The 22,984-nt window shown below is 31.0% G+C and overlaps 2 protein-coding genes and 1 non-coding gene across 8 annotated transcripts; 1 reads left to right on the plus strand and 2 right to left on the minus strand.

Annotated features, from left to right (window-relative positions):
• Positions 1-674: 674 nt before the first annotated feature.
• On the minus strand, positions 675-7,405 carry LAPA2 (leucine aminopeptidase). Its single transcript, NM_001246955.2, has 10 exons — positions 7,155-7,405; positions 4,494-4,908; positions 4,218-4,412; positions 3,907-4,132; positions 3,638-3,764; positions 3,445-3,540; positions 2,661-2,738; positions 2,090-2,150; positions 1,536-1,723; positions 675-973 (listed from the first exon to the last, which is right to left on the minus strand). The coding sequence occupies exons 1-10, from the start codon at positions 7,368-7,370 to the stop codon at positions 842-844; spliced, it is 1,734 nt and encodes a 577-aa protein (NP_001233884.2). The 5' UTR covers positions 7,371-7,405; the 3' UTR covers positions 675-841.
• An 8,740-nt stretch (positions 7,406-16,145) lies between these two features.
• LOC101267869 (uncharacterized) lies at positions 16,146-21,114 on the plus strand. Of its 6 annotated transcripts, none has more exons than XM_069292538.1 (7): positions 16,146-16,541; positions 17,389-17,936; positions 18,774-18,831; positions 18,904-18,987; positions 19,568-19,709; positions 20,530-20,718; positions 20,789-21,114. In XM_069292538.1, exons 2-7 carry the CDS (start codon positions 17,471-17,473, stop codon positions 20,879-20,881), a joined length of 1,032 nt encoding a protein of 343 aa, XP_069148639.1. In that variant the 5' UTR covers positions 16,146-16,541; positions 17,389-17,470; the 3' UTR covers positions 20,882-21,114. The 6 variants fall into 6 exon arrangements, with proteins under 6 accessions (XP_069148639.1, XP_069148640.1, XP_010313822.1 ...); XM_069292539.1 differs by having other exon boundaries at positions 17,392-17,936; XM_010315520.4 differs by having other exon boundaries at positions 20,530-21,114.
• Positions 21,115-22,600: 1,486 nt separating this feature from the next.
• On the minus strand, positions 22,601-22,673 carry TRNAE-CUC (transfer RNA glutamic acid (anticodon CUC)). The gene has a single exon. It is a non-coding gene; the product is annotated as a tRNA-Glu (tRNA).
• Positions 22,674-22,984: the final 311 nt, after the last annotated feature.

Genomic DNA, 22,984 nt, shown 5'->3' on the forward strand with positions numbered 1-22,984 from the left:
GATTTACTACCGGACTGTAAAACAATTGATTGCAAATAGGTCTTAAGAAAAAAGTTGAAATCGGATGATTCTATTTATTGATACTTCTTTGAAACCTAAGGAGAAAAAATTCAAGAAAAATAATTATAGACCTCCCAAGCGACCCGTAAATTTAGTACTTAAAAATTTGCTAAAGGGTGAGTGATAAATTTGAGTATAAGAAGGATTTTTTTTTTCGAATTTAATAAAAAGATATTTTAAACAATTTATATAACAATATAATATGACAATTTAAATATAAGAAATAAGAACATAAATTTAAGAGCAAAAATTAAAGGAACAATACTATGACTTAGAAACGAACTCAAGATTTGAAGACAACAAAGAGACAAATACACGTTAGTTGAAGTTACGTCATGCAACAGCACCTCATTTGGAAAATTTTATTGAACGTGTTTAGAACGATGTCTTAACACATAAAGGTGGATATACGTTAGTCGTGTTGATGTCATGAACACTACTCATTTTAGAATGTCGATCTTTAGAATCACCTTCAAGTTTACCTACTATGGTACCACAGTGAATACGATCTCTACCAGACATGCATGAATAGGATAGGGGTAATAAATTCCATATGTAAGATGGCAATATTAGGCATTTTATAAATCAATATCTAAGTCTACTAGTGCCTTTTCTTTTCCACCATTTTCACCCCAAATTTATTCATAAAAACTTGATGCAAATTCTTTTCTCAAACATCCATAAGTCCCTTGAGATTACAACTTTTCATAAGTTTTTTTTTCTTATAAAATGGTAAAACATAACTCCCTCATATGTTTTAGCCATCAGATGATGACTGGTTCTAATTTGTAGAGTTCTTCAGCACCCATTCCACCAAAGTTGAAACACCAAAACCCGTGGCGTTTTTCTTTTTATCACTCCAGACAGGACCAGCTAAGTCGATATGCATCCATTGGACCTTCTCGTTAACAAACTGCAAAATGAATAAAATTATGTCAAGTTTCTCGTCTCAAAGATTTCTACTTTTATAAAACCCGCTATAAAAGGAGAGGGCCAGAGAGATCCTAGTAACGAATAATTGGTAGCTGTAAACGAAGGCCCTTAGCCTTTCAATAATGTTTTTAAGTTCCCGTCCTCGTCACTTTTATTCTGTTTATGATGTAAGAAGAAACTTTTGGCTCTACTAAACATAAGCTTGCATTGCTGCTAGAACAGAAAGTCCAGATCATTTTTGTTCCTCCAAAAGTAGTAACTCCCTCAGTTTCGATTTGTTTGTTTTACTTTTGTTTATAGTTTGTTTCAAAAAGAACGTCTCTTTTTTAAATTCTTTTGGCAATTCTATACTTCTAACTTTCACCTAACATATTTAAGTATAAATTTTGGAGGATTCGATGTAGAAGCATTTTTGTAGAGACTGAGCAACATAGGTCTGCCCGTAAGAAGGCATCAAGACAGAATTTTCATGGGATAACATAGTGAATTTCGATATGACTAAAATAATTACACATTACTATTAAGAGTGATCAGATGATTACCTGCTTCAGGAAGAGAGCAGCGGTTATCGCACCACCTGGACGACCTCCCGTGTTCACCATATCAGCCACTCCTGATTTCATAGAGTCCCAGTAGCTATCCTCCATCGGCAACCTCCATAGTTTTTCACCGCTTACCTCAGAAGCTGCAACCACCTCCTTAGCTAGGTCATCGCTAGGTGTAAAAATACCTGTACAAGAAATCCAATAAAGTTCCAGTACATTAGAAATTCATAGTTTATATATCAGTCAGAGATTCACCGTAGCATCTTTCGTCATCCAACACGTGCAATTGGTGTCACAATTATTTTAGTGCAATCAAAGTAATATATGTATAAATTAGAACATTAAATAATAAACTGATCATCACAACAACAACATACCCAGTGCAATCCCACAAGGGGGGCTGGGAAGGGTAGGATGTACACAGACCTTACCCCTACCATTGTAAAGCAGAGAGGTTGTTTCCGATAGACCCTCAGCTAAATGTTCACCATTATTCAACCATCACATATACCAAAAAAGAAGAGAAAAAAAAGAGGCACAAGCAAATATACCAGCAATTGAAGGCCCAAGAGCAACCACACAAGCACCAGTTAATGTTGCCAAATCAACTATCTGCATAACAATAAAACATGTCATTTAACACATGCCAAGGTATTGAGTAAACATCCAACTACTGTACAACCTTTCTTAGCAAGAGCGAAGCTTTGGAGATCAAAGCAGAGGATCTCACAACATTTTTTATTACATCTTAGGTTGGAAATCTGGGAACTTCTTCTGATAGCTACAACATCTAATTTTGGTAGGTATTGGTTATTGCAGAAATAAAGTTATAGTTAAAAGATAATCTTATTTCTAATTCGCGTCTTATTGCTTGTAATTTTCATAGTATACGTGGCTTTATAGTCAAGTCTATTTTAAGCATTTAACTGATCAATCATATTGATAGCTACAAGAACATTGACCAATGGAAGTTCATATGTTTCCAATTATGTATTCAAAGGAAACATTTCACTTTTGGGGTGTAAAGTGGGAGGGGAAAGCAAAGAAAACATATTAGATGGTAAACATTGTCAAGTGATGTCCGAAAGCAACAGATGCACTATTATAATGTTCAATTAATACCTTTTCTACACCTTGGTTACAGGCATATACCAACGCATCAGCAAGTGTGAGTCTACCCTCAGCATCCGTGTTGTTAACCTACCATAAATATGAAGGCACCAACAGTAACCACGAAACAGTCAGATAAAGCAAAACAGAAAATAAGCACCAAGGCTTGCATCATATTGGTCCTAAACTAATAGGTAAACAATCAAATAAATGATAGCCTATCAAAAATAAACTATAAAAGAAAATCCTATCCTATATAAACTATCTACCCAAGTGCAATGTATCTACTGTGAAAATGTCAAGATGGAAGTTTGAATCATCCACTTTTTAAAGGTTGTATTTCAATGTTTTTGTAGTCTAGGGAATAAGATGCATTCCTGAAGCTAGTGCACTTCCACATATGCCATGTGTCTGGCCACTGAGAAGCATGATTGATACATGATAACTTAATCATTGACAGATAAGGGACATTTTTTTTTTGACAAATAGATAGGGGACACTTTTCACTCACTCTAAAAGTTAAAATACCTCAATTATGCAGAAAAGTGACAATCTTTCAGCAAAAAGAAAATAAGGAAACAACTTGAGTTATACAAAAAATCTAGAGAACTTATAAAACAGGTGTTTCAGTATTATCTTCAGTTCTAAACACCTCAACCAATCACGAATACCACAAAAGAAAACAGATTGAATAGGAAGGTTGATGAACAATCTTCAAATAGAGCTTGTTGTGAAAGTGGGGTGAAGGAGAGACCCAATTAAATCAAACCCCTAAGAGCCCCAAAAATGAGCTTACCTCAATTGTCTTCCCATTTGAAGCAGTGATAATGTCTCCAGGCCTCATGCCTGTCCCACTGATCATATTCTCACAAGCTGCAACAATGAAATGCACCTGCAGCATGGTAATTAGTTTGGAGAAAAGAGAATAATTGAATACACTCACTTCGAGTAAATACTTGTTTTTTCTTGAATGATGATAAAGGACTCACCTCTACTCCAGCGGGTTTTATCTGACCAAGAGCTTTTGCTGCACCCAAAACAGCTGCAGCCCCTCCCATGTCAAACTTCATTAGCTCAATAGAACAACCAGGTCCAGTCTTGATGTTGTAGCCACCACTGGGAACATAAAAAGAATTGTTCAAGCAATCACAACATAAGAGTTTAAAAAAAAAAAGTAGCAATAATAAAAGAAACGATATCACTGCAGCCAGGTCAGAAATCAATTTCTATTTATCCAACTTATAGAAGATGGCATTACCTGTCAAAAGTTAATCCCTTTCCAACCAAGGCTATCTTCTTTTTTATTTCTCCACTACTAGGCTTATAACACAAATGGATGAAATGAGCAGGATTTGCAGAAGCTGCAGCGACAGCTAAATAGGATCCCATTTTCAATTCTTTGCACTGCTCAACATCCAAGATGTTTGCAGAAAAGACATCGCTATAAGTGGACGCAATCTTTTTGGCCTCTTCAGCAAGTACCGCTGCAGCGAAAAGTCAGCATGTTAATAACATGGTTATAGGCATGCTAATAAAAGGGACAAGGAAATGCATTGAAAGAACACTAACCAGGCGTAAGAACATTGGCGGGTGCATTGACAAGCTCTCTTCCGAGTATAACACCTGCACAGACATCTGCTGCATACTTGATTTTCTTCTCTATCTCAGGTCCAGTACCCAGTCCAAGAATATCCAAAGATTTCAATGTTGGTTTCTTTGACTCTGACTTAAACCTATTATCTTCAAATGTCCCCAGCACAGCTCCTAGAACATTCATGAAAACCAACCCAAGTTTAGTTTCTCAATATGATTCAATGAATTAGCGAAGATCATGAAAATGGATACCAGTTGTTATGGCAGAGGCAGAGCTAAGCTTCAACTCTGCAGAGAGTCCATCCGTAGAAGCAAGAGCAATGGCGATATTACTAGCCTGAGCAGACTTGGCAGCTGCAGCAGCAGCCTCCCCTAAACAGCGATAAGCAGCAGTTGATGATGTTGGTGAGCCAAGCCCAACTAGAGCAATCCTTTTTGAGCCAAGACCAGGAAGCCTCAAAATTGTGGATTGTCCAGCCTTTCCACTAAAATCCTCCTCAGATGAAGCTTCAGACAATAAGCCACTCAATTTGGAATCTAGCTTTTGCAATAGTGGATTCTGGAACTTAGAATTCCCGTCTCTAGCCAAGTCCTTCTCTGTGGCACCTACTGTAAGTATGTCTCCTTTCCATTCCACCAGATCAATCTCTTTAGCAGCAAATGAAATCTTTCATGTTCCAAAAATAGAAAAAAGATTTAGTCCGGAAATTATAGAACTTCCATGAGTATAAACACAAGAATCGCAGGAATCAACAATTGGCTGCATGCTAACGATGGAACATTAAAAAAATTATCTACACTCTTAAAGATAGGATATGTTAGGATTATAGCCACCCCCAGAAAAAGAGTCCCAATTACAGAACTACTACTCAATCCCAAACTACTTGTTGTAACTTGTAAGCAATCTGAAACTTTATATCCATTACACTCTATAAATGCACATTCTACTCCAAAAGGTCAATTCAAATAGAACATAATGGCATATTTATGACAGGATTGGGAGATCAAAAGTCTTTTTTATTCATGAGATAAGGAAATAACACCAATTTCGCATAAAACAATCATTAGCTACTCTAATATCAAACAGCATAACAAAGATAAACATGAGTGTATAGGTATCACACGCAGAAGTCAAAATACGGACTCATCAAAAACAAAATAAGAAAGATAAGTTTTTCAAAAGGTTAAGCTCACAAAGATAAACATGAGAGTAACGGTATCACACTCATCTTTTATAGACATAATACATAAAGAGACACTTAAATTCAGCCTCAATTGACAAGTAAGCACTCCAACTTGAAGAGAACATATCTAGACACCTCAACTTGGTCTCAACTTGTCCTTAATGTGTTTTTTGGACACCCAAGGCTGACATGACACAAAAATTTTAGAGGTCTCTACATGGATCATTCCGTAAGTTGAAGTGTTCAACGGACTTAGTGGAGACGAGTTGAGGTGTCTATATGTGAACTCTCAAAGTTGAAGTGCTCACTTACCAACTGAGACCAAGAAAAATCCCAAGCAAAAGAGAATCAAAAATTAGTTCTTTTATGCACTGAAATTACAATATAACCATGAAAGACAAGGGTTTAACATATCAGAATGCGGACGCAAAACAATAAAATAAGAAAAATCAGTTCTTAATTCATAAAGATGAATTTCAAAGTTAATTGTATCACAAATCAGACACAAAGAACCCTCCAAAACAAGAGAAGAACTATCCTTTCTTTACACTGAATTCACAAACATAAAGATGAAAGTATACAATATCACAAATCAGTATATTGTCAGTATACAAACCACAAAAAAACAAGAGAAAAGAACAAGAAAAATCAGTTCTCTATGCACTGAACTCACACCTAAAAGATCCATTATTTGCACTGAAGTCACAAAGATGAAGATGAAGTTATACATTATCACAAATCAGAATCCAAACCCACGAAAAACAAGAGAAAAAGAACAAGAAAAATCAGTTCTATGCATTGAATTCACAATAACAACAAAATATTCATTCTTTGCACTGAATTATCACAGACAAAGATGAAAGTATACATTATCACAAATCATAATCCAAGTCCACAAGAACAAGATAAGAAGAATATAAAAAAGAGCAAAGGATCAAAAACACATCCAACATATCACGAATTTTTCTAGTTCCATACCTAAACTATGAACTATCATATATGTCAGTTTCCTACTTGAAACATCAAGTATCAGTTGCTCACTTTTTCCTTTTTCAATGATAGCTGAGGTATGTTTCAATAAACATTTGGTGAAAATTCGATAAACATTTAGCTATGTTTCCAATCTTTTACTCTATAAACAAATCATTCTTTGCAACGAATCACAATGAAAGTATACATCATCACAAATTAGAATCCAAACAACAGAAACAAGCAAAAAAAACAGTTCTATGCACTGAAATTCACCAAAAACAAAAAAAAAATCCCTTCTTTGCCCTGAATCACAAACATAAATCAGAATCCAAACCACAAAAACAAACAAGAAAAAACAGTTCTATGCACTGAAATTCACCAAAAAGAAAAAGTCCCTTCTTTGCACTGAATCGCAAACACAAATCAGAATCCAAACAACAGAAACAAGCAAAAAAACAGTTCTATGCACTGAAATTCACCAAAAACAAATAAAAATCCCTTTTCGGCACTGAATCACAAACACAAATCAGAATCAAAACCACAAAACAAGAAAAAACAGTTCTATGCACTGAAATTCACCAATAAATCAACAAAAATCCAGTCTTTCCACTGAATCCCCAAAGATAAAGATAAAACTACACAGTCTCACAGATCAAGAATCCAAACCCCACAAATAAAAATCAGAAATCAATCCAACCAACCTAACAAAAAACCAATAAAGATCAAATCTTTTTGCTAAAATAAAACAAGAAACCACCTTAGGAGCATCACTTTGATTAGTATGAGTAAGACCAAGAGTATCACGAGCAATAGAATGAGCCATTCTTTTAGCTCTTCTTGAACACAAGGGTGTAACTGAAATTGAAAAAGACCAGATGGGACTAGATTGAAATTTAGTAAAAATTGAAGGGTATGAGTGAAAAGATGAAGAAGATGAACAAGCCAATGCTGAAGAAACTCTCAATGCGGCCATTGATAATGGAATTTTTTGTGTATTTATATGTAGATAGAGAGACCTAAAGGGTCAGTGTGACTTGTTGTTGAGTGACAAATTGAGAAGATAATGATGTATGCATTGACGTGTCTTTTTGGGGTTCCGCAATTGGCATAATTCGAATTTCGAGAGTTAAAAAATTTTAATATTACTAATATAAAGTTTTGAAAACTAATTGATAATTCATGCTAAATATTTAAAAGATTTTGATCAAAGAAAATTTGTTTGAATTTTAAAATTTTAAAGGTGGATGGAGGAAATACTTAAACAAAATTATTCTTACTGTTATTTTTAGATAGGCTTTCTACTCTAGAAAAAAATAATTCAAACAAAATATTTTAAATTTTTGAGTTTTTTGCCATTCAGCGATTAACTTTTCCTACTTGAAACTATTGTCAATTACATATTTATCAAAACATATCTTAATCATCAATTATTTTCTTTTTCTATCTAAAATATCATTATCGTTCAGTAGAAAAAGTGAACAACTGGTAATTGAGATTTCAATAAACGTTTGGTGATAGTTCATGTAAAAAAACTCGTACACTTAATAGTTTTTGTATGAATTTGAAAACTTAAAAAAATTTAAAGGTATTTTTGATATTCAATCAAAAACAAATATAGAGCATAAATAAAGTAATATGAACAACAATAACAACAAAATAATATAATGATTGAAAAATAATAACAGAAGAATATTTTTTTAGAAAAACCAATATTATGACTATTAATATAAACGAACGAAACAAAAAATTATTTTTCATTTAACTTTCTATCATAATTTACGTCCACCGCAACTTTTGTGTGTTTTGCGCCAATAGTTTTTCACAAGTAGAAACTAAAACACTATATATTATGAGTAAAGAATCATTTTATCTATTATAACACTATGCTTAGTCAAAAATGTAAATTCTTTTCTTAAATGAGTAAAGGGAATAAAATAATTAATTTCTTAAGATTACAGTTTTTAAATGTCATTATTATTTTTTTGTGAAACAAAATAATTGAAGAGCCAGTATTATCTCATCCAATCTTAAAAATATTAACATGTTTTTTTATTGATTTTCTCTTCGATTTTCTTTAGTTACATACGTTATATGCATCATTTTCTTAAACAATTTTGAACTTCTCATTTTGGTGCTTCTTACGAGTCACTAATGATTTGTAATTTACTCATTATCGTTTAGTTCTATTTATTTTATTTTGTTTTAATTATTCAATAGGTCTAATTTACGCCTGACTTTATAACCTTCAAAATTTGAGAGTTGACTTCTAGAAATAAAATAATGTAATAGTAGGTATATATCGAGTTTGAGCTATGAGCGTATATAGAAAATAATATTGTTAGAATGTTTTCTCTTGAATAAACTTTATATTCTTGAAGAAACTCGAAATGTGTGAAAGAAGACTTTGTAATTGAAAAAATATCAGTATATATTAAGAACTAGTGAAACTATTCGCGCTTCGCGCGATTATATGAAATATTTATAAGATAATAATATGAAATATATAATATTTACGTTAGTATCGAATATATAGATAATATTTATATTTCTTCTCGTCTGTGATATCATAAACTTTTGTAAAACATATAATATATATTTGTTTGTTTTGTATATGTATATATTAGAACAAAATATTCACCGTGATAAAGTAAATGAAATAAGGGATAATATGTTGAAATAACAATATATTGTATTAGGTTGAAAATATTTTAAATGTTTTAATTTTCTCTATCTTTTCTAGGAGTAGTGATGTTCTATCCAAACTCTGATTTCGTCAAAACAATATTGTTTTCTTTTATTTTATTATTACATTTGCTTATTATAATTTTTTAAACATTAATTAAATACTTATGAAGCATATAAAGTCATGATTCATATTTAGTATTAAACTTTACAAGTAAGATGAAGAGACATGAGTTATAAATAATTTAAATGTATAATTTTATTAGCCACTAAATGTATTACTAATTATGTATTGATTTTATTTGTAAAATAAAAAAATAAATAAAAAAAAAGGTGTGAAAATACAAAAAATGAACAGAGAAAATATAATAATTGGTGATTACATAAAAATTATAAATGCATTTCAAAGCAAAAAGAACGACGATAGATTGTTATATACGCAAAAAATGACATCATGAAAATAATAATATATTTTTCAATTACTTTTTATAATTTATAATAAAAGTGAAACTAATCATCATAAATTTTGTTGTTGTTAAAATTATATAATTATATTTATTTTTTTCATAACAAAGAGAAAATAGAATAGTAAAGGATCAAATGATTAGCATTGACAATATAATACATTTAACTAAATTATTTACATAAATTAAAATTTTAAAAACTCTAGCGAAAGTAACTAAGTTGCTAATAAATTTCAAAGTGAAAAAATAATCTCTAATTATGCTTCATTTTTTTTCCTTGTACCATCTTCCTTTGTAAAGAGATCCGTCATCATGTTTTTATCCATATGTCAAACTCTTCATATATGCAACCAACTGAATAAAAAAAAAGCATATACGAATTAAAAATAATTATGTCAAAAGAAAGAACGAAATATAAACCATATTTAATATATTTATATATTATCTTTTCAATAGTAATAACAATAGTAAATAATAATTATTTCTTGAAATCTAACAAATATTATAATCAAACTATATTATATATGGAAAACTAACTATTAGAAAGAGTAATTGCATATGGACAAAACATTGTTAAGAATTAAAGAGATTTTTTCAATCATACTTATTTGATAAATTATGATACAAACATAAAAATATATATTAAGAAAGCATGTCTAAGTTCATAAAAATAAAAAGAAAGACTTAAGAATGAAATATACCTTACCTTCATATACTTTTTTTTTGTTACATGTTAGCTAATTCACAAACAAGTATTATGAAGAAGAGAAATTATAACTTTGTATGTGAATCTTCATGAAAATAAATATGAATCTATATAGACAAAATAAAGGAAATGAAAAAAATAAGGACTTAAGAATAATATATTTATTAACTTCATGTATTATTTTTTTTGTTACATGTTAATTTCCTTCACAAATCAAATACGAATTTATATAGACAAAAATAGAGAAGATAAAAAATAAAAATTTCAATGAAGTATTTCTTACCTTTATGTACATTTTTTTTGTTACAAATCAAACTTATATGATGAAAAAAGAAAGAATAATTGTGATGTGAATGTTCATGAAACTAATATAAATTTATAGGCAAAATAAAGGAATTCCATAAGACATATAAACTTATAAATTTAAATTGGAGGTTATGAATATAAATTATGAGAGTCATGAATATTATTAAAAGTAAAAATTAAAGAGGGGCAAGTCATGGGTAGTAACTCCTAGTGAATAAATTCAAAAACAAAAATAAAAATACTTAAAATGTAAAAAAAAAATAAAAAAATTATGATTTCACGATTAGAAGTGAGATAAACAAATAGAAAAGAAATATAGAGAGTTTTTTTTATATTATAAATGTTCATACATTAATAAAGTATTTATTTGTATATTTGTATAAATGAAGTAATATATTTTTATAATAAAATAATTAATTTAAATTAGAAAAGTTAAAAATAAATAAATTATGTTTCTCTTTTAATTATAAGTGAGATAAAGAAATAAAAAATAGGAAGAGTTTTTGTTATAAATGACCCACCATTAATAAAATATTTATTTGTAATAAATTTAAATAACTTTTAATGATATACAATAATTATTTTTTTAAAAAAAAAAATGGAAAAAGCTAAATGCAAATGGAGGCCATATAGAGGTGCCACATCACCTCCTCAATGGTCCTCATTTATATATATATATATATTGATTATTGGGTGTATACATGCATTATATGTGTTATTTTATCTACTATATGCCACTATGATATATTATAATGTAATTAAATTAAATATAAGCTATATGTCTTTTGTTATATAAAAATCATGCTTACAGGTGTGGATTTTGAAGAACCACTCTGGATTAATCGTTAATTACAGATCATTATTAAACAAGATAAAATGTTTGTTGAGTTATTATATAATATATTTCATAAAATTGATTAAGATGTGTAAGATCATAACATTGAATACATGAAATGTTTGTAAGTTAACTCTTTATATTCTAACTTATAATTGATTATTTCGTATCATCTTCACGTATCAAACATTAATATTAGTATTTGTTTTGAAAAGTAATGACATGAAGCACAGTATATAAATATGACCCTTAACTTGGTTTCAACTGATAATTATGTTCTCAAACTCTGAGTGTGCACAAGTAGACACTTAAACTTGTATAAAATCAAACAATTAGACACACTAGTCCTACATGACATAACACACATAGGACGCCACATAGGACACAAAATTGTCATGTAGGATGCCACGTAGGATGAATGTGTCCATTTGCTCAATTTTATACAAGTTTAAATGTCTACTTGTGCACGTTCAAAGTTCAATGTCATAGTTGTCAGCTAATGTCAAGTTAAGGGTCCTGATTATATATTATCTCTTACGTGTATACTTTTTTTTCAAACTCCACTTGTGAATTACACAAGTTTTATTGTTATTGGTACTATTGATTAATTATATTTATTGTTATACATTGACTATCTCATAATTATACATATACTATATAAAGGCTGGACCCATCGGTAGCCTCCTAAAGTTGACATCAATTTTCACTTAGACACCTCAACTAGACTTTGTTTACTTTAGACACCTCATGTTGAGTTCCACTGTGTTAATTTGACATTTTTTGTTAACTCGACATATTGTGTGTGTTGCAACCATTTTAAGCGCGTGAGAGGTCTTTTCTTTTGGATATTTTTGAATTTTTTTTCATTCTTCTTCATCACTTTTTAGCCCTACCACTTATTCCACCCCCACCCCCCCATGAAAATTCATGATAAAAAAACCTTGCAAAATATGAAAAATAAAATAAAAAAACTATCACACTAATTTTTAAAACGTTTATAAGAACAAAATTTTTAAAATTATCACACTAATTTTGAAAAGATTTTTTAGAACAAGACACACATTTTTTTCAAAAAAGTTAGAAGAATGTCATATATAATTTTCAAAATCAATTTTTAAAAAACCTAAAATGTAATGATTTTTTTTTTAAAATGGAAGAAGAATCAAGAAAATGGTTGTAGAGTTGGGGAGGCAAAAGGGACGTAGGGGTGGCGTGATATAAGGTGGGGCGGGATGGTAGAAAATAGATAATTTTATTTATTTATTTTTGCGAAAAAATTAGTTATTTTTACATTCATATGTCACATGTCAACTTTGAATTAGTCGTCACGTCATGTCATGCACAAGTGTGTTACACACACTTTGTAATTTTAGCTGATTAGCAAAAAGGTGTCAAAATAACATAACGGACCTATACTTAAAGTGTTAAAAATGAACAAAATCTACTTAAAATGTCTAAATGAAAATTGATGTCAAATTTGAAAGGGTGCGAATGGATTCAACCTACTAAAAATTTAAGCCATTAAATGACCGGCTAGTTGGTTAACTTCTTCAAGAGAAATAATGTATGTCATGGACTAAACATTTGCATTAAATTTATAGTTAGTGTTGAGTAGTAATATCATATTTTGAGTTTTAGTTATATAATATAAGCATAATACATATATTAGATCCTAAATTTGATTTTAAATTTTAATTTTGACTTCCAACTTTCATAATGCACAAATAGGCACTTTAATTATCCAACTTTTAAATAAATAAACACATGAGTCCTACGTGACAAAATACACGTACAACACCACGTAGGACAAAAAATGACATGTAGGATGACATGTAGGACATGCGTGTCTATTTATTCAACTTTATACAAGTTTAAGTGTCTATTTATGCACATCCAAAATTGAAGAATATAAATATGATTTGAAGTCAAGTTAAATGATACATTTATGTATTATACCTATAATATATCGTTGATGTATCTTTTTTAAATATAAGGCTTATAATGAAATTGAAGGTATCTGTAGGTAAGCTAGACCTTTTAAAATATGAAGTTTATAATCTTGAAAATAAGATAAATAATCACAAGTAAAAATGACATGACGAAACAAGATAATTTTTATATTAATAATATATGTAACTTAAGCTTTATTATTTGTTGGTTCCTTTCTCATTTATTTTTTTTAATCTTAACAAAGGCTAAGAATTTTATCCAGTATGTCATAAAGACGAATTCAAAATTTAAATCTTATGAGTTATGAATTGTATACTAGAGGTTTTAAATTTAAAATTCTACACATTTAATAAATTTCATGACATAAATACAATATTTAGGCCAAATTTATTAAATTCGATCGAATTCATAGTTGACATTTTTAACTCCACCCCTAACTATAATTTCTATGTACATGGATAACCCTAATGCTACACATAAAAATAAAAATAAATTTTAGAAAGTTACATTTTATTAAAAAGTACAATAACATACATTTGTTGAAAACAAGAAAATTCCATTGCAGGATGCCAAAACTTAGATTGTCTATATATAGTAGAAAATGTCTTTCAAAAAAGAATAATCAAATAAAAAAAAGAATCTTTTAATGGCAGAATAAAACTTGTATTGTGTAAATAGGGCAAACCATTTTTCTTACCACATATTCAAACTTTTAAAAATTTTCTACAATTTTAATAATTTCAAGTTCGAATCATAAAAATCGAGAATCTTTTGGCGTAAATAACTAAAGAATAAAATTATCTATTTGACATAAATTTGAATTAATTGAATTGCTAAATTATATGTTTCAGATGATTAAAAAAGTAAGCAAATAATAAAAGCATATATTAATTAAGTTGATTAATGGGAATTTTGAATTTGAGTTATGAGTAAGAGAAATTTTTATTGGAGAATGCATCACTCTCTAATAAAAGACCTTTTAATGCTAAATTTGAATTTAATGAACTAACTCAAATATTAGACATCTAAGTAAGAAAAATGATACTCCCCCGTCCGAAATTGTCTGTCATGTTGCGATTATCAAAAGTTAATTTGACTAATTTTTAAAGGTATATTGGATCACATTAATTCGATATTTTAAACAAAAAAGTTAGATATTCTAAAATTTATATGAAAAGTATTATAAATTACAATTTTTTGCATATAAATATGATGAAAAAATACATCTTAAAATGTTGGTCAAAGTTTTTATAGTTTGACTCTAAAAATAGAAACCATGACAAATAATACCGGACGAAGAGAGTATTATTATTATATTATGTAAAGTTGGTTTCTTCTTTCTTGTTCAAAATGACAAAATTTAATGAAAATTGATACTTAAAAAAGCAATATTGATTGTGTTATGACAATATGGTCAATGCGCCTATATGGTTTAGGCATTTAACTCCTCATTATTATGCTTCAAATTATTATTATGAAAAAAAGTCTCATCTCTTATGAATGAAAAAAAAAAAAAAATCAACTAAGCTTTCATTTCCATTTCAAAGCAATTCTTAATCTTTTTAAATTTTTTTTATGTATATTCATTTTTTTTCGTATCTAACGTCTATAAGCTTTGTAAGAAAGAAAAACGAAAATCAATTTAAGTTGATCACTAATTAAATTTTTCATTCCCTTTAAAGCAATTCTTGATCTTCTCAAAAAAAATTGTAATACATCAATTTTTCGCCAAGTTGATCACCAACTAAACTTACATTCTCATTTCAAAGCTATTCTTGATCTTTTCAGAATTTTTATGTATATTTATCTTTCATATTCATTTTTTTTATTGTATTTAACGTCTATAGGCTTTGTAAGAAAGAAAAAAAAAACAAAAACCAATTCAAGTTGATCACTAATTAAATTTTTCATTCCCTTTAAAGCAATTCTTGATCTTCTCAAAAAAAATTGTAATACATCAATTTTTCGCCAAGTTGATCACCAACTAAACTTACATTCTCATTTCAAAGCTATTCTTGATCTTTTCAGAATTTTTACGTATATTTATCTTTCACCTTGTATCCTAACACTTCTATAATCTTATATAAGAAAAAAACAACGATAATCAATTCAAGTTGGTCACCAACTAAACTTTTCATTTCTATTTCAAAGCAATTCTTGATCTTTTTAGAATTTTTACATACATACATCTTTCACCATATACCCCAACACTCTTATAATTTTATATAAGAAAAAAAACACGATAACCAATTCAAGTAGGTAACAAGCTAAACTTTTCATTCCCATTCAAAGCAATTTTTTTTTAATCTTTTTAGAATTTTTACGTACATTCATCTTTCACTTAGTATCCGACACTCCTATAATCTTATGTAAGGAAAAAAAAAAACGACAATCAATTCAAGTTGGTCACTAACTAAACTTTTCATTCTCGTTTCAAACTTCAAAGCAATTTTTTTTATCTTTTCAGATTTTTTACGTACATTTATCTTTCACCTAGTATCCGACACTCTTATAATCTAGGAAAAAAAACAACAACAAACTCAAGTTGGTCACTAACTAAATTTTTCATTCCAGTTACAAAGCAATTTTTTATCTTTTCAGATTTTTTACGTACATTCTTTCACCTTGTATCCAACACTTCTATAATCTTATATAAGAAAAAAAAAAATGACAACCAATTCAAATTACTCACCAACAAAAATTTTCATTTCCGCTCAAAACCTTAATCTTTTCAAAAATTTATACGACATATAGCTTTTGCCTAGTCCCCGACACTCCTATATGTACCAACCTCAACCAGCCCGAGCTGGTCACCAACCCAACCGTTTCTCCTCCAAATTCAATTTTTTTTTCTCTCTCACACTCACTATACTTCACTCTCTTTCTCTCTCCAAAACTCCAAAAAAAAAAAAAAAACTCTTTTTGTTTCCAGATCAAGAACCCCTTCATATATCCTACATTTTCTTTTCTTTGTCTAAATTCCCTAAAAAATATAATCATTTTTGAAAAAAAAATCAAGAAAAGGAGAGAGAGAGTGGAAAAAAAGGAAAAGGAAAAAGCATTATTAGTATCACTGAGAAACAGCTTTTGTTTCCTTCAAAGAATAATGAAGTTCTGAAAAGACAAAGTCTCAGTTTCATACTTTCTAAAAGATAGAAAAAAGAAAAAAAAAAAAGCTCAATGGAATCTGTATCTATCAAGGTTCATTCTTTATTTTCAATAATAATAACAGCTGTCTCTACATTTTTTAAAAAAATATTTGCAAGTAGTAAAGTAAAATCTTTTATTTATTGAAAAAAATGTGTGTGTTGGAAGTTTATGTATAGTCAAAGACAGATAAGATTATTTTTTTAAATGCATTTTGTAGTTCTTGGATGTGTTGATGTTGAGATTTAGCTTTGATGGGGTGTTGGTGGAGGATTTTTAGGGGAAATAAAATTGTGGGGTTTGAGTGGTTTATTGAAAAGGTTGAAACTTTATGCTGAGATTTGCATTTCATTTGAAGTAAGAGGTTGTTTTTGTGAGTTTTAAGTTATGTTTGTTTTAAAGATTGAGTTTTGAGAGGAAATAAGTTGTGGGGTTTGAGTGTTTGTATGTAAAGGTTGAATCTTTATTGAGATTTTTGCAATTTGAGTGTCAAGATTGAATGAATACATGTCATTTGTAGCATCTAAGTTGAAGGGTTTGTTGTAATTTCTTGGATTTGTGAAGGATGATTTAGCTAATGCAAGTTTTGTGCTTCTGGGGTTGAAAGGTTGTACACTATACAGAGTGATATTGAGGTTTAGATAGTCTTTTTTTGCGAAAAGGGGGAAATGGGGGTGGGGATTACAAGATGTGGAGTCGAACCCTCACCAATAAGGTGAAATTTCAGGTAGCAAACCAATCAACTGAGCTACTAAGATCCCCAGTTTTGGTATTAGATAGGAATCATAAGCATTGTTAGGTATGATTTGTGGAGTTTTTGCTGGGTACTAGCAATGTGTGGTTTTGTAAGATCTTGAGAGGCTCTTCAGATTAGTAATTTTGAAATTTTGGGTCACTGCAGCAGGCGGTAGACGTATGGAATTTTGAGGATTCGGAGGCCTAAAATTGAATTAGGAGACAGAAGCAGAGGGGAGTTTTGTTCAATGTCAGGAGCTTCAAGAGTAAGGTCAATGAATGTAGCTGATTCAGAAGCAAGGCCAGTTCTTGGACTAGCTGGGAATAAGGCACAGAGATCACCTGGTTCAAGAAAATCTATTTCGAAACCTACGAGAAAGATAGTGAAGTCAAAAGAGGAGCTTGAGATGGATGATAAAAATGGTCACCAGCCATCCCCTTCATTGCTTCCTTTTGATGTTCCTTCGATACTTAGGCGACAAGAGTCATTGTATTCCAACTTTTCACTTAGTGCTTCATGTTCTTCTGATGCCTCGACGGATTCATATCACAGCAGTGCTTCAACTGGTAGGATATATAGAATGAATAGTACCTCAAGCAGAAGGAAGCAGTTGGCGTCGAAGTCCAAAAGGATAGTTTCAGATGATATATCAGACTCTTCAATTGATGGTTCACAATCAAAGAAAAGATGTGCCTGGGTGACACCTAATACAGGTGTGTTCTTGGTAGTTCTTTTTTTCAAAATTTACTATATTTGGATTTTGATTGTTTGTTGCTTCTGATATTACACCGTCCAAAGCAATTATTGTTGAAATTTAATCGAGAAATGTTCTAAATTAGAAGGTTAATTGCAGCCTGTTAGCTGATATTTCCTGTTCTTCTTTACCATCATTTTTGGAGGTGACCATGAAGGGGGTGATTCTTTTAGAGATGTTTCAAGATGAAAATTGTGGAAATTGGAACAATTTTTATGTATAAGTGCCCTGACTATTGAATAAGTAAATGCATAATACATAGATAGACACTATACTTGGCCTTAACTAGCAACTAATGTTCCAACTTTGAGTATGCATGTCTAGACACCTCAATTCATTTCGACTGGGTCAGTTGAACAGTCCAACTTGCAAAATATGATCATCGAGACACCTCCAAAATTTATGTGTAACTTCAATGTTGGGTGTCCAAAGAAACTGTGAGGATGAGCTAGAGTGTTTGATCACCAATTGACATCAAGTTGAGATGTGTGTACTCTCAAAGTTGGGGTGCTTACTTGCCAGCTGAGGCCAAGTTCGAGTTTCTGTTTATGTATTTTTGAAATCCTTTGGCTGCACAGTATATGAATTGGCTATAGCAAGACCTTATTATCTTCTACTTCCAGTACTGTTGGCTATAGGAAATGTCAGACTGAATTTGAAAGCTGCAGAAAACTTTAAATAATTTTGAGAGTATATACTGACGATTAAAATCCTTGTTAAGCTATATATATATATATAGTACGACCTATACAATTTTGAGCTTGTAGTTTCTTATATTGTTTCTCCTTTTAACCAGATCCATCTTATGCTAATTTCCACGATGAAGAATGGGGAGTTCCAGTCCATGACGACAAGTAAGTTGCCAGATTCTTGTCCAGAGAATTCTCACACAATATATAGATTCTAATTCTTATTGAATCTTGCAGGAAGCTATTCGAGCTCCTTGTCCTTTGCGGGGCATTGGCTGAACTCACCTGGCCTTCCATTCTTTGCAAGAGGCACATATTCAGGTACTGTTTGGGATAAGTTCTTTTATTTGATAGATGAAAGTGTTACTTCTTCACCAGGAAAACAGTTAATTTTTTGGCATAATACATAATACACATTCAAACTTGGTCCCAATCCACAAGTAAGCACTCAAACTTTGAGAGTGCACAGTGAGACACCTCAACTTTGTCTCAATTGACAACTAAACACTCCAACCCTCACCGTGTCTCGTGGACATTTGATGCAGACGTGACACATAACATTTGAAGGTGTCTAGATAATCATTTTGTAAGGTGGAGTGTTCAACTGACATGCGGAGACAAGTTGAAATGTCTAGATGTGCATATTCAAAGCTGAAGTGTTTACTCGTCAAAACTGAGGCCAAGTTTGAGTGTGTGTTTATGTAATTATGCCTATATTTTTCCTTTAAGGATCTGCTTCCAATTATTCATGTTACTTGTCAATAAAAGGGATTAACAAGTTCTAGTTCTCCTGTCCTGGGCTAGGATGGTCTGCTATGTTTTGTCTTCCGAGTTCTTTCTTGCATTACCTCGCCATCTCTCTACCATAACTTTCAGAAATTTTAAAAAAATTGTGATGCAGAGAAGTATTCGCAGATTTTGATCCCATAGTAGTGGCCAAGTTGAATGAAAAGAAGACTTTAGCTCCTGGAGGTACGGCATGCTCACTATTATCAGAACTTAAACTGCGTGGCATCATTGAAAATGCTCGTCAAATGTTGAAGGTATTGCTCTCTTATCCAGCTAGAAATAGTGGTCACTTCCACCTTGATTCAACTTGTTTGCGTTTACTAATATGTATAGGGTGGTCCAATAGCTAACATCAACTATTTAGGATAAACACTTACATGTGTTCCAACTTATAGGCAATTTACTGGCTAATTAAATGAAAAAATCATTCTGATTGTCGAATTTCTGAAGTAATAGTATGATTTTATCGGGAGTCTCTTCCGTGGACCACTCTCGATTCTTCTTATTTAAATGTAGGATATTCAATCAGTTATTGGATTAGGTAGAGAAGTAAGTTAATAGTGGTCCTGGTGATAAGTCAGTTTGTTTGATCTGTACCGACAACTGGCAAGTTCACTTGAGGCAGGCTTACCTTAATATTTCAAACTAGAAAGTAATGCCAGCTGGTTATACCTAGTACTTCTTCCGTTTCAATTTGTTTGTCTGGCTTTGATTTGGCACGGACTTTAAGAAAGTAAAGAAGACTATTGAATCTTGTGGTCTTTAACTAAAAATAGGTTGAATGAACCCAAATATCCTTTAAATTGCGGTCTTAAAATGCCTTGTGAAAAGTTGAAATCAAAGAGCTCCCAAAAACGGAAAGAGACGTTCTTTTTGAAATGGAACTCTTCTTAATGACTGTGCTATTTTGCTTGGACTCTTCAAAAATCACTGTGTATGTCTGATTTTTTGTGGATCAGACACCGACTCAACAACATTTTTTGAGGTTCTGAATAACATAGCCGGTTTGTGGCCTAGTGACAGGTTTTGTGAAACACAAGCTTAAATAATTAATTTTATGCTGTTTTATGTCAGGTTATAGATGAATTTGGATCATTTGACAAGTATATCTGGAGCTTTGTGAACCACAAGCCTATAGTAAGTGGATTTAGATATCCTCGTCAAGTTCCGGTGAAGACAGCAAAAGCAGATCTGATTAGCAAAGACCTAATTAGGAGAGGTTTCCGGGGCGTGGGACCTACTGTGGTCTACTCTTTCATGCAGGTTGCTGGTATTACAAATGACCATCTTATTAGTTGCTTTAGATTTCCTGACTGTGTTGAATCTGCTGAAGGTAAAGAGAAGGACTCGAACAACGATGAAACTGAATCAGCACAAGCCAACAAAGCAAACGAAACAGAGATATGTAGATCAATCGATGACTTGAGTTTCTCCTCAGAGTGATTTTCATCTTTGTGTTATTCAGGTGATATAAAGACTTGTAACAACTGGTTAAATTCACATAGATTAGCTGCAAAAACTGGTTGTGTACAGAGAAAATGAGTCAATATCTATGCATATCATAGAATTCTTGAGATTTTTAGATTACTAGATCAAGATTAACTAGGAGTAACTTCTGTTCATGTCTATAAATGAATGAAGTTTTTTTTCAAGTCAAAAGTTGTGCATTTTAGTTACATAGCAACCATCTTTCCCCACAGCTTTGGCCTAGTTTAAGAATACAAAAACTTATGATGTGTGGTTAAACGCACGTCATAAAAGGCTATTAGTATTCTAAGCGGAGAAGCATAAAAGGGTGGACTCACTGTCCTCAAAAAGGAAGGTGCATATCGGATTGGATCATCCAAAAATAGTGTTTGTTTTTGGAAAATCCGACACAGATATGATATCATTTTGAAAAGTCCGAGCAACACGATCTATTAGTTATTGTACCTGGAATTAGGTCATACATCTACTTGTAGGGACTTATGTTATCTGTTAATGTCTCAAAAACTGTGCTTGACAGCTCAAAGTAGATTGACAACTGAGAACTATCTTTATAACAAATGGGGATGGATTGTGAAATATGTTTCCAATTTCCAAGGCAAGTGTACCAACTGTTAAGGGCCCTATTTTTAAAGATGCACAACTTTTATTTAAATCTCATTGATATTTCTTATTATAAAATAAAATATTATTTTTCTCCATCTGTCCAAGCCTCAATGAGTAGAGTTAACCGAAATATGTGTCGGAAAAAGGTAATGGGTATTCGTGAAATTAATTGAGATGTGTGTAAGTTGGTTTAGACACCACGATTGCTAAAAACGAAAATAAACCTCATTGACAGTTCTTCTTCACCAGCTCTCCGTTCATCTTTACTTATCCACCACGCTATTTTAGGATGTCCAATATTGTTGTTCAGCGTATAAAGACAATAAATAATTTGCCATTTTGTGTCTTATTTATCTTTTCTATTAAAATAGTATTCATTTTTCATTATTTAATAAGGGTGCTTTAGTAAAATTACCCATGTCCTTTACAGTTTCTTAATTTATGTGTCAAGTCAATAGTGGACAATTATTATTGGACGAGAGATTTTGGGACGTGTGCTTAACGTGCACATCATGCGGACTTTCCATCAGTAACACGTGTCTAATTCATACATCATGTGTTGTATTCTTATCATATTACACTAGGTTTTTTTCTGCGATAGATTTCAAACTAGTGATCTCTGAAAACAAATGATTTTAAGAGATCGATATCATAGTTTCCCTTTATAAAATGCTTAGCAATTGAGTTAGTATTAATTATTATTTTTTTGTCTCTTAGCTATAATTTGCAAGTCTAATACCTAATATTTTAAGGCCATCTATTTTGTATTTTATTAATATTAATAGACAAACATAAACCAGTACCTAATATCTGTCCAGTTTTGTTCAAGTAGTTAATTCAATTGTCTTGTCTTAGTTATTGAATACTCTTTATCTAGGACAATTATTATCTACATAATCATAAATCACTTGTATATAAAATATGCCTAATCAGGGGTGTTTGGTTAGCAAATTATGTTCCTAATCTCGATAAATTAAGTTATCGTTTTTTTACTTTTAAGTGTGCATAAGTAAATACTGAAAGATTATGTCATGTAAGACAAAAAGAAAAAAATTTCTGTTGCCGGGACTTGAACCCGGGTCTCTCGGGTGAGAGCCGAGTATCCTAACCAACTAGACTACAACGGATCTTGTTTAATAGATAACTTACATTAGTATATCACAAGTAGCTATAGTTTCTTTGATCTAGTGCTCTATTCAAGCTTATATTCTCGAGACTTTTAATTAGGGATGAAGAAATCTCGTTCATCACGCAACACAACTTGGTGGTATAGTAAGGTCAATTAAGATCTAACTTGAAGAAAACTTCGTACCAAGTGTTTGATGTTCATTAATTTAATGTTAAGAAAATTATGTTATTATTATACACGCAAATAATTGGAGCATTTTGCTTTATATGGATATAATATGATCCAAATTTACTACTGCATTATCCAAAA

The sequence above is a fragment of the Solanum lycopersicum genome, chromosome 12 (assembly GCF_036512215.1).
Source record: "Solanum lycopersicum chromosome 12, SLM_r2.1".
Lineage (NCBI taxonomy): Eukaryota > Viridiplantae > Streptophyta > Magnoliopsida > Solanales > Solanaceae > Solanum > Solanum lycopersicum.

Excerpts from the sequence above, each read along its gene's own strand:
- LOC101267869 (XM_010315520.4), top strand. The coding sequence starts at position 17,471 with ATGTCAGGAGCTTCAAGAGTAAGGTCAATGAATGTAGCTGATTCAGAA. Across the intron at positions 17,937-18,773 it reads CTGGGTGACACCTAATACAG|ATCCATCTTATGCTAATTTC; the intron begins GTGTGTTCTTGG and ends CCTTTTAACCAG. Across the intron at positions 19,710-20,529 it reads ATGCTCGTCAAATGTTGAAG|GTTATAGATGAATTTGGATC; the intron begins GTATTGCTCTCT and ends GTTTTATGTCAG.
- LAPA2 (NM_001246955.2), bottom strand. The coding sequence starts at position 7,370 with ATGGCCGCATTGAGAGTTTCTTCAGCATTGGCTTGTTCATCTTCTTCA. Across the intron at positions 3,765-3,906 it reads AAGGGATTAACTTTTGACAG|TGGTGGCTACAACATCAAGA; the intron begins GTAATGCCATCT and ends TTATGTTCCCAG. Across the intron at positions 2,151-2,660 it reads GTAACCAAGGTGTAGAAAAG|ATAGTTGATTTGGCAACATT; the intron begins GTATTAATTGAA and ends ATTGTTATGCAG.